This window comes from Gavia stellata, chromosome 4, assembly GCF_030936135.1.
Source record: "Gavia stellata isolate bGavSte3 chromosome 4, bGavSte3.hap2, whole genome shotgun sequence".
NCBI classification, from domain to species: Eukaryota; Metazoa; Chordata; class Aves; order Gaviiformes; family Gaviidae; genus Gavia; species Gavia stellata.
Genome location: NC_082597.1, coordinates 61,270,295 through 61,282,592, shown reverse-complemented (window position 1 = coordinate 61,282,592; position 12,298 = coordinate 61,270,295). Strand labels below are relative to the sequence as shown.

At 47.8% G+C, this 12,298-nt stretch overlaps 1 protein-coding gene across 1 annotated transcript; it reads right to left on the bottom strand.

Moving 5' to 3' along the window:
• Window positions 1-3,633: 3,633 nt before the first annotated feature.
• On the bottom strand, window positions 3,634-12,298 carry CKAP4 (cytoskeleton associated protein 4). The gene is given in 3 exon segments (XM_059816708.1): window positions 3,634-6,725; window positions 11,428-11,958; window positions 11,960-12,298. Coding segments are annotated over 3 exon segments (2,202 nt in total). The 3' UTR covers window positions 3,634-5,393.

Sequence of the window (12,298 nt, the reverse complement as noted above, 5' to 3'; positions counted from 1 at the left end):
AACCCTGATTCTTTCTCTGCTTGTTATGTTTTCCGTCCTTACTCATAACTGTAGGACTCCATCCCAACCCCAACCTAAGCAGTATTGACAGGAAAGGATTATCCACAGGAATTTGACATATTTACATCTAAAGAGTGCCAAAGGAAAATCTTTCTGAGTGGAACAAAGCCGGCCTTATTTGAACTAGCTTCTTCCTCTAGAATTGTGGATGGACACCAGGGTGGGGCGCAGGAGTTAACTGCATAATAACTATTTCATCTAAACTATTTTTTTCTAAACAGGGTATGTAGCAAAATGAGAAATTGCTTCTTTGGCTTTTATTTTCCTCACAGTGAAAACGGAATCATTCATTGAGAAAAGGTTTGTCCCCCAATGCTGAACTGAACATCTAGATGCCATCATCTTGGAAAAGACTTTGAGATGTATTGTTTGTATATCCGTATCAGCCAAAGAAACACCTGCTACATAAGCTCCAATATTAAAAAAAAAAGCAGAGTTCAAGGATCTCTTTGTCTGAGGTCTAGCAGGCTACAAATGTGGTGCTGCATTAATTCTGAATAGCTCCAGGGTTTAGTATTTGCATTATAAATGCAGGAATCATCAAACTCTGCTCTTATAAACAGATTTCTGAGTTCCCTTTCTCCATGCATGAGCAAGCATTGACTCCTGAGAAGATATGTTATATTGGGAGCTTGCAAGGTATTTTACCCTAGAGATTCTGGAGAGGCTTTGCTACATGAGCAAGCAGAAAATACACTTTTTGCTTTGGTGTCCAAGGCAGAATTGTTCTTTGAGCATCCTTGGTCAGCATTAGACCAAAGGGATTCTTGGGAGAAGGAATCACTTTGTATGCTGTTCAACCATCTCATGCCAGGATTTACAAATAAGTGTTGATAAAGTCCTGTGTGTAAATATTCTGACTCTGCCTCTCGGACATCGGTGAATATCTGCTCATAGGTGGCAGAGGCTGATGATGACTAAAATGCACGCGGGAAGCACAGGGTAGCAGCAGTGTGGGAGCACTCAGAGGACGAACAGGGATTAGCATCTCGCAGTGCTAAGTATCATACATAGCTGATATTAAAATCAAAACAACCACAGCTTCCCCCTCCTAAACATCTATACACTGAGCAGCTGATGACACAACAAATGCGCCAGGGACCAGTTATGAGGAAAACGGGTAAACGGGGCAGGATAAGTAGCAGTTGCTTCTAGAATCAGCCCAGCACTGGACGCAGGTTTTTTCAGGGGGATGATATCACATAAGGAGAGTACGTGAGCGGATGCCGCTGTGGGACCCGGAGGAGGGCGAGGGGGGAGCTGGCGCCCGGCCTGTGCAAGCAGGAGGCGCCAGGCTGGGCACCTTCCCGGCCCGCGCCCAGGGAAGGACTTCCAGTGGGTCGGACGGACGGACGGACGGAAGGACAGGCGCACAGCCCTCCCCGAGCCGCCGGCTGCCGCGCCGCGCCGCCGCCACCGGAGGGCGCCCGCCGCCGCCGGCCGCCCTGCCCCGCTGCCGGCGCCGCTCCCGCCCCGGCGCGGCGGCGGGGAGCGGCGGCGGCCGAGCCGTGCGGCAGCCTGGCTGCCATCCCCTATCCCTGGCTGTCTCCTCAGCGGGATTCCCCGCCCGCCCTGCCGCAGCGGCGGAGGCGGCGGGCCGTTTCGGCGCCAGCAGTGCTTTCGCCTTTCTTACCCGCTCGGCCTCTCCGCTGCCATGACGCCACCTTTGCCATTCACCTGCGGCATTTCCGCCTGCAGCACCTCACCCTCCCCGCAATAAGCAAACGGGCTCGTTCTTTTTACAGAACAGCCGTTTAGGGAGTTGGAGATTGTTTATTCTTTCTTTCCTCTTTTCCCTTCAATCCTCCCTCCACTTTTTTCTTCTTAAAGTCTGAACAGGCCCAATTGTTCAATCTGGTTCTTTCTGGTTTTTTACCTCTGATCATCATCAGTTTCTTCTTCGAGTCTCTCCAGCTCAGCCACAGCCGCCTTGAAGTGCCCCAAACCGTACAGAGACTGTCCTTCGCAGTGCTGAGTAGAACGGAGGGCCCACGCTGGGTGTTTTTAGCCTGTTCTGGTGTTTGTACATCTCAGTAAGCCTTTTACTGAGTAAGTCATTTAACTTCTCTGCAGCTTTGTTTACACTACCAGCTGAATTATGTCAAGTTAGATGGCAAAAAGACTAAATCACTAATCCATGCTTTAATAAAACCTCTAACACATGCATTTAGGCCACCAGAAGCTCTTGCCGTTATAGGTTATCTCTCTTAAGGCAGTGGTCAAAGCCCTCCTGGGTGAAGTCCCTGCAGCAGCACAAGATTTATCTCCGTCACACTTGCCAGCGTAGCTATTTGGGCAAGTCCTTTCAAGTGTGATCAAGTCCACAGTGCCTCCGCCTAATGGCTTCTCCATTTATGAGAGCTGAAAATGAAGACAACTGTTAATGAACTGGCTCGATCAATACCTCATCAATCAGGTGGACAGTTTCAGTTGAATTTGTTACTGTAACGGCGTGTTATTGATGAACTACTAATAATGTAAAAAGAACATTGGCAACATAGACCACGTCTTGGTTGAGACCTTCTCCACTGCTTTATTGCAAAGTGTAAGAACAATGGTAAAGAGCAGCACGTGGACTGGATGTGCTCCATGAGCATTTATGAGGGAATTGGGAAGTGTTTGTGTTCGATGAAACTGTTGAACCAAATAGAAAAGCTGAACCTCCAGCCTGTCAAGGGATCCCTGCCGCTGTGCCTGCCTCCAGCCACATTATTATTTATGGAGAATTATTATTCTTATTTAGCGAAATAAATAATTTCAATGGCTTGCCATAAAAATTAAGTTACTAGAAGTGTAACTAGTAATTCTTCATTTAATCTTTGAGACCAAATATGGCCCAGCTGCACTGCCGGCTTTACAGCCTCTTTAAGTTCCTTCGTCACGTAGCTACCACCCTTTAAAGCCACTGCACGCTCATGGCCAGCTTGCTGTCAACAGGTTATATCGAATCCCTTTTAGATGGAAGGGCTTGTGTGCTCACCTGTTCTGTTGAACATAGGTAGTCTAGTAACAGGGATTACCTACTTCTGTGAATTTGGCCTCCAGAATTGCCAGGGCATCATGATGCCCATACTGCTGAAATCAGCCCTTCCCAAACTTTTGAAAGTGAGGCATCCATCATGAAGACGGTATCAGTTTATGGGCCTTGCAATCCAGCATTCAAAGCTATGCAAAAGGAGCAGCCACTTTGGAAAGATCATATAGGTCCTTTCTGTACATTATTTCTGTTCTACATGCTTTGGACATTGAGAAAGTCTTACTAAGGCGTTGCTGGTGGTGTCTGACATAGCATTCATTCATTGCATAAATCACCTGTTTCAAACTCGCAACTGTCATCTTGGGCTTCTGAGCCCAGGGGTCAACACCGCTGCATTGATCTGACTCAGATCCTGTTTTCAAGAGTTGGTCTGAAACCACAACAGATAGGACTGCCTCCACGTTCCCCTATGAAAGCTGAGAACAAGTATAGGGCTGCGTCACGTCTGGTGCTCCCCCCAAGCCCTTTGCTGTACCCCACTGTAAGCATCCTGGGAAACGCAACGTTAAGTAAAAAGCAATCAAAAAAAGTGCAAAGAATATTCCAAATGTTTATTATGTATTAAAAATACCGCAAATAAGCCATACAGTTCATTTCACAGTAACCTAAACAACATTGTTCAAGAACTTGATAAGTCAACAAAGAACAGTGCAGTTCCAACAGTGACAACAGTTACCTTAACGCCATGGGTCCCTCTTTCTTTGCCAGCAATTCTTTCCTATTTACACTGGGAACAACATTAGATATGGATCAGTATCTTATTTACCGAGGAGAACTCCTTTTCCCACAAGCACACCACTACTGGGAGGTGCTGTTTCTAGGAGTTCTCCTAACGTAGCCAAGGATCTGGCTAGTGCAGGCTGAGGTGGGCATGATGTGCACGACCTACTTCCAAGGTATCTGTGTGCAGATCCCTTTACCAAATTTTTGGATAAAGTTCAAAAGTAAACTTGAAAAGGAGGGATATTAGAAATTGTTTCCAAAAAGACAGAAAACTGAGTAAGTTTCATGAGGAAGTGTTTTTTTAAATGAACATCTAAAGAACTAAGACACTTTTTCCTCACTCTCAACCAGTTCATAGAAGGATCCTTTGCTACCAATGCCCCAGGCAGGCACCCAGTGACAACAATGACACAAATCAGGCACCAAGACCTGAATATGTAACAAGAGTTCAGGTCACTGTCAGCTGTGTGAAAACTTGGAAATGTATACACCTCAGAAGCAATTCTGCTGATTTCATGGTGATTTCCCCCCTTGTGTGTTTTGGAGTGTACTATTATCGTTAGCATGCTTGGTATACATGGAACACAAAAGGTGCAATTTTAGTCCATCTCTTTCTTCATTCAAATTCATGATCGTTTTTACAGAAAATACTGTATCACAGACAAATAAGGCCTTTCCAGGAAAGACACAGCTTCATCATGTAAACAGCCCAAAAATAGGACAAAAATATTACTGTACCCTCTTGAAACTCATCCCTTCCTTCAGATGTCCCTTCTAAGCACTGATCTTCGGCATCAGCAGCTGAAGATGCTGGGAAAGAAGCCTGTGATCACAAAGAAGGAATCTCTCCAGCCATGTGACAGAACACCTCTCTTAGGTCTTAGCCCCAAGCAATGCCACTTACTTCAAACCTTCCCTTTGGGGGGTTCAGCTAACCCCTTGTTAGCTCCTTGGTACAGATTAAGGACTCACAGAAATATACTACTGCTCAACTGACACCTGGTAAACTGACCACATAGCTGAGTCCCAAACTGCAGAAACAGATGAGTTGCTTCAAACCTGGTCCACACTTAAGTTTACCGGTCTACATGGTTTAAGATAGGGGTGCAGTTTTGTTCATTGTTTCTTAAACCAAAACATACCAGTAAAATTCTCTGTGTGTACAGCAGTATGCTTTTTGTACCAGAAGAGCTGTAGCCCTTCTGCGTGGGCTATCTAGTGTCATAGTGTGAAACACCTTCATGCCATTAAATATGTGCCCATGCTAACGGGGCTGTAGTGCCTTAGTTACACCACTATCGTTACAGCCGTACATATAGAGAAGATGAGCCCTTAGAAACTCAACCCCCAAATAAACTCATGTTTTCTTAAAACAAAATTAAAAAAAAAAAAACACCAAAAAACCAAAAACACTACACAAAAGAGAAATAAAGGAAATAAGCAGAACTGTCTCTATTATAAAAGTATTCTTATTCTCTTTGGAGGTATCAAATTGCTTTTAAAAAGAGTAAAAAAACTGGGCATACAAAAGCTATTCTCCTTAATCCATTATTTGCACAAGGAGCACCACTGCCTAAACTTTTTCATGTATTTTTTCTACTTTCACAAACAACCTTTCCAGATCATTCCTCAAGTCATCTATTGAGCTCTTCACAGACTCCAAGTTGTTCTCATTATTTTCAATTTTCACCGAGTAGGAGACTAAACTATCCACTGCAGTTCTTATCATTTTCAAATCGGAATCCACCTGGCTGACAGAAGATCTCAGTTCATCTACAGAGCCTTCCACAGAAGAAAATTTTTCAAGATAGCCTTGAGAAGGTGCTTGACCTGTCTGAAGATTTCCTTGATCCAACAAAGTACTAATTTGCTTCTGGACATCCTGAAGAGCACTGGAGGATGGCAGGTCACTGATGCTTCTCCTCAAGTTTTCCACGTCATTGTACAGTGAGGTCTGTGATTCACCAAGATTTTTCAGAATGTCTGTGACTGAAGTTACATCCATATCTGAGATCCCCTGAAGAGCAGTAATGCTTTGTTCTAGGATACTGAGCTTATTCTCATATTCTGCCTCCTTAGAAAGGAAAGATTGCAACTTTTCACTGTTTTGAGCAGCAACAGAAGTTAGAGACTCCAGGCTGTCTTCTATGTGCCTCAATCGAGACTCCAGTCCTTCACTGTTCTTCCCAAAAGTTTCTAATGCTTTTCTGAAGAGTTCATTTTCTTCCCATTTGTTGAGGTTGGCTTTAACTTGCAGTAAATCTTCATTGAGCCTTTTAATGTCACTAGGAAGCTGCATAATAGAATCCTCAGCTCTCAGAACTTTCTCTTGTAAAGCTTTTAACGAAAGGTGTTCAGTGTCCGCAGCCTCTTTGAATTTCTCATGTTCTTGTTTGAGGTTGACCAGCTCTTTCACTTCAGTATACACATCAGATTCCATGGAGTCTATTGTACTCTTCAAGGTCTCTATGTCCTTTTCTTTGGTTTTCATGGACACTTGCATCTCATCAAAAGCATCTTTTAGCACCTTAATTTCATGTTTATACACGTCTGCCTCTTCTAGTGAGTCAACCTTTGCTTTCATATTGTTGATTTCCTGTTGGCTCCTTTGCTGAACTTCAGTGAATACAGCAATGTTATCATTTATAGACTTGGTTAGCTCTGTTAGTCTCTCTTCCACTGTGTTTTCCAGAGATGTAAAGTCTCGTTCCCTTGCATCCTTCACCATGTGGATGCCATCAGACAAGTCTTTCAAAATTTCATTTTGCAGCTTCTGAAGCACTTCACTGATCCGGTTTATTTCACTCTCCCCTTGTTTCACAGCCTTCTCAGTAACCTCCTGCTTCTGCTGAGCAATTTTCATCATGGATTCAAATTCTCCAAATGTGGCTTGAAGGGAACGCACCTGAAACAGAAACCCACATGGTCAATACTTACAATTTCATCCTTACCTACATCCTTACCCTTTGTGTCTAAGATCTTTATGGCCCTTGTTACCATATGAAATGATCACCTTGCAATCCTTCATGCTCCCTACCTGAGGTGACCCTATGGTATACAGATGCGGGAGGCACATCTAGAGCCTTACAGCTCTATAGATACAGACAACTTCTGCTGAGGATCCTTGGCCCCACTGACCTGTCACAGATGGTCCAGGAAATCCATGGCAGTGAAAATCAAACTCAAGCCTCCAGAGTTTGCATCTGGACCCCTGAGCCATCCCTCCCCTATATGATTCCTGGTTCTATGGGCCACAGGTCCATAAGGGAGGAAAGAGAGGGGGGGAAAAAAACCTGAAGAACATCTGCCATCAGCTTCTGAATACAGAAAAGCTGGGATTAGACTTTGGCAGGCAATCAGACCGTAGGCCAATTCCTGAACATGAAAGAAGTCTCAAAGTAGACAAGAAAGAGTAACAGGAAAAATTAGGGGGAAAACGGAGCTGGGAATGGCTGGGGAATGGGAGCAGTAATCACGACATTTTGCTGCTCCTAGACACCAATGGAGACACAGATTTTTCTTGTTAACTTTTTTTAAAATAAAAAGCACAGAAAGGCTTTTATGTTCTAAATACTTAGTACCTCATTATTCACACACATGCATACACCCACATGCTCTTAGTGAACAGGGGCACACGTATGTACACAGGCAGAGAACAAAGCCATAGCAGCTGCCAAGGGGACTGGCTTGCATCTATCTCAGGTTAATACTCACAGAAAGTTGTTACCACTGGATCAGGTATGCTATTAAGCTTCCCAATTACAATTACAAAAACTATGGTTGATTTTAGTAGCAGCAACAGGGAAAAGGTCAAGGGCTGAGTGGCAGCCACATGCATTTACTCTCACCTTTAAACGTAAGATCCAGGCACACCAACGGGGAAGCACATGTTACTTAATTTTGAGGCCAAGCAGAATATCAGTCTCAAGACTGCGGAGAAATCTTTTTGTGCGTGTGTGGGTTGTATTTTTTTAAACTTTGTAAAGCAATGCAAGAACTCCCACTGGCTGCAACAGGAATCCATCACGTAGAAAATACCTCAAGGCTCTGGCAGGACAGCAAGTGCTGAGTAATGCCTTGCCTCATGCTACTCCCTATGTCTGAGGGGTATATTAATCAGTCATGCCACATGGGCTGCCATGTTTACTGATTAGATGCACAGCTGGAGGGGTGGTTTTATTTTATAAATAGAAGGAAGTATATTTTATATGTTCTTAGAAATATACAGAGCTTCCTTTTTTTTTTCCTTTTTCACTGAAGGAGGCTCCAGCAGTTCCCCATCAGAACCTAGAAATTAATCTCAAAAGACCTAACAGAATTACTAATTAGAAATTAAGTTATTCACATGTCTTCTTGCAAGACTAAATCCCAGGCCAAATCCTCCTTGGTTTTCATGGAAGTCTACACTGTGTAAAGATTGTAGAGTTTGGCCACAACGCCTGCCCTTGCTCAAATAGATCCCCGCAGTTTGAAGAATACCCATAAAGATTACTTTCTTTTCCCCCCTCTTATGTAAAAGGGTTTGTCATGACTTTCCAATCCCTATATTTGTATTCTCTAGTGCTCACATACGAAACTAGAAATGAGCTGGGGAGAGGGGGAGCAGGTAGTACTACCATATGCATTGCAGCAGGACACCAGCCATTACCAACCTGATTTTCATTATGTCTTAGCTGTCATTCATTCCAATTTTTTCCACATAGAGAGTTTTTTCTGTATCACTATACATGGACTTCAGAAATCTAGAAGGAGGGCACAGGGAAGTTCTCCTTTCCCTCTTACAACAGAATTTATTTTTCTTTGACACATTCCAACCAAATCACCAAATTCATATTTGCAATTAACCATCTTCAAACGTCAGTCTAAGAAAAGGCACCAGAAATGCCCAGGAGAACTCTCCAGAGGGCCAGGAGGCCTCCACTGCTGTAGGTTTGACAGAGAGGGATCCCCCGCCCTGCGGTGGAAGTACTTTATACCTGCTTCTCCACGGCATTTGGGCAATGCTCATGGTGTAACTTGAAGCTATTCTCCTATACTTCCAGCTGGACCAGCCACTTGAAGATCAGAGAGCTGTGATATAATAAAATGGACCGAGGTCTTCAGATTAGACCAGCTTCTAATCTGATCTGTTCTAACCAAGAGCCACCAGGGCCCAAAGCAAACCTTTGCACGAGGGGGGTAAAACTCACAACTTCAAAGTAAGAGTTCATATTCACTACACAGTTGGTTTGTGTGTGCACGTACATGTGAGTTTGCCTGTTTGGTGTTCGTGGCTGCTAAGGTTTGAAAACGTGAAACCACAGAAAGGTTTAACACAATAAATAGCACATAAAAGTATGTCTATAGCTAACAACTAAGTCTTCTCTAACCGGTCATACTATCTTGTGTTCAAACACCAAACAACCTCGGCCTCTCTCGAGAACTGTGCTATATTAAAGACTAAACTTCCACATCATTTCCTTTCTCCTCCTACTGCTGATGTGTAAAGCAGATGAGTTTATATAACGCTTACTCCTGACAGGAGCTCTCTGCAGTAAAAGACTGAAGGGCAAAGCCAGTTCCACACAGCAGCATGCGCTGACAGCACTCTGAAAGTCTAACACAGGACCCTACACTTTTGTAAAGCAGTGAAATACAGCCTGGTCTCCTCTCCCTCAAGTACATTCTTCTGTAAAGGCAACACCAAACCACAGCAAGCAAAGCTTTCAAGGGTTACATCGAAACTGTCTCTTCCCCCGCCTTTTATTCTTGCACTACTGTATTTATGTCTAACATCAGCCATCTGCTATATACAGGCAAATAGTTTCGGTTACCTTTGAAACAAACTATTTATAAAATTCTGGTATATACCTCTCTCCTAGAATATGTAACATATATCTAGGATTTTCTGCAACAACATGGAGATGGAGGCAGCAAAATGTACCCATTCCTATGCTTAGAAGGGCTTATATATTGCACATACAGCTGGGTTCTATACTCAGGTATTGTAATCTTACATCCCGTATGTCCTGCCATTGCAATCTCTTCCTTCATACAAAGAGTCTGTAAAAATGCCTTAAAAACTAGGAAAAAACAACCCTTGCTAGTTCAAATCACAGTCCAGTCATTAGTGAGTAAAAACCCCAGGACTTAAAATTAGCTTCAGAAATGACACTATAGCTCTGCATTTTGCAACCCTTTTCCCTGCTCATATGAGTCTTCCTTTTTCTCCTTCTTGTAAGGGAGAGGAAACACCAAGACTGACCCTACAAACTCCACATGTGCAGGCTGCTGCGCTCCTGGGAGCTCCACGGAACGGACGGAGGATCTCTGCCAGCGCCTGTCCCACTGCCCTGTCCCCCCACCAGTGGCCCCGGCCCAAGCTCACAGGGAACACGGGGAATCTGTACAGCTCGCTGTGCAGAAAGCAGTCAAGCCGAGACAAGAATTTCCTTTTCTTTGATCTGACTCAGTCAAAACTTTACATACTGCTTTCCAACCAATTTACCTACTCGCCAGAGAGGAGTCTGATTATATGTTGATGATATGCCTTCACACATGCCATTTTTTAAAGGTTTTAGGCACCCTAAGACATATCCAGATTGACAGTGCCACTTGTTAAACTCTAGCTTGGGGGCTAATAAGGCCCGAGTTAAAAAAATGAGGGAAATGAGCATTCCCTTCGCTTTGCTTGAGCCACACCCTTTGCTAACTACTTCACAGCTCTTCCTCAGTCCTGGGCTGCCATGGACACCGCGAGTCTCGCTCCCTCGACCAGAGGCAGCAGCAGGAACGTGGAAGCCCGGGTAGGACTTCGTCTCTGACACGCGGTGAACCTGGCACAGGTTTTGTTTTCTAGAGCGCGCAGGGATTTCGAGGTAGGATCCTGCCACGTCCAACCGCGCTGCCGCACCATCTCCCTTGGCGCGCCCACCTGCCCAGTTGACGCAGCAACCAAGAGCAGCCCATCTGCCACACTCGGTTTTAAATTATTTGCGAGAGTTGAAGATACAAAATTACTGCCAGCAGGCTCTGGAAACTGCAGGTCTGCACTGCTGCCAACACGTAAGCGTGCTGACTGCGTTGCATAAAATGGCTTCACGCCCAAGCGCTGGAAGAGCAAGCTGGGCAAAGAGCCGGCTGCGGCCGCTGCTGCGGGCTGTCCCGGGGGCCGCCCGCCGCGGGGTCCCTCCCTGCCCCGCGGTCCCTCCCTGCCCCGCGGTCCCTCCCCTCCCCTCCCCGGCCCGGCTCTGCGCTGCGCTGCGCTGCCTGCCGGGGATTTATCGCTTTAGGGCGGCCACGTTTGCAGGCGCTGGGAAAAACCGCGGCGCAGACTCGATTTGTCCCTCCAATACCATGAAAGCATCTTTACGGAGGGGGAAAGGCGAAGGGGGGGAATCGGTCACGTTTGCTTTCCCGCAAGCCGGGCTACCCGAGCGCTGCGCGGCTGCTTATTTAAGGCGTGAACCCTCCCGCCCCCCGCCCCGCTGAGCAATGCCGAGTGCCCCGACGGTCCCCGCGCCCCGACGGTCCCCGCGCCCCAGCCCGCCCTCTCCCGGCGTCGCCACCGCGGAGCGGTCCCGCGGTGCACCCCTCCCGCCCCCCGACGGTGCCCGGCGCCGCGCTACCTTCTGCACCACGGCGTCCAGGGTGGCGGCCAGCTCCTGCCGCTGCCGGCCGGAAGCCTCCCTCTCCCGGGCGCTCCGCCCGACCTCCTCCCGCAGCTGCCGCACGTACCAGCCGGCGGGCAGCGCGGCGCCCAGCACCACCGCGGCGCCCAGCAGCAGCGCCCAGCTGCGGCGGGGGCCAGCGCCGGAGCGGCCCCCCCCGCTCCCCGCGGCGGCCCTGCCGCCCCGGCCGTGCGCCGCCGCCGTCGGCTTCTTCGCCGCCGCCTCCTCGGCGCCGCCGGGCTGCGCGCCCCGCTCGTTGGCGGCGGCGGGCGGGCTGCCCCCCTTAGGGCCCCGGTGCTTGGCGGCCGACATGGCGGGACGCCGCCGCCGTCGTGCGCGGAGCGGGAGCAGCGGGACCGGGCGAGAGAGGGAGGGATGGAGAGAGGGAGGGCGGGGGCGCCGGCCCGGGCAGCGCCGCGCTCCCCGCCCCGCCCCGGCCCCCGCCCCGGGGAGCCGCCACGCACACGGGGACGGGCCTTGTCCCTCCCGGCGGGAGCCGCCACGCACACGGGCTCGGCCCCCGCCCAGCCCCAGGGCGACAGACCTTCCCTCGACGGGGCCGTGTCGGCCGCTCCTGCCCGTGGGACCCGGCCCGGGGGTCTCCGAGCGGGGTGCGCCGGGGCTTCCCCCCTCGCAGCCCCCGGCCCCCAGGTGCCCCCAAGGCCAGCTCCGTCCTGCTGCCGGTTTTTAGTCTTGCATGTAGTTTTGGTGGCAGAGCGCAGCGGGCTCCTGCCGCAAGCAACTTCTATTTTGCTTGATTGTGATTTCGGCAGATAGGATTGCAGTAAGCTCCGAGAGCAAGGTGTGGAGAAAAAGTTGTTTTCTCCAT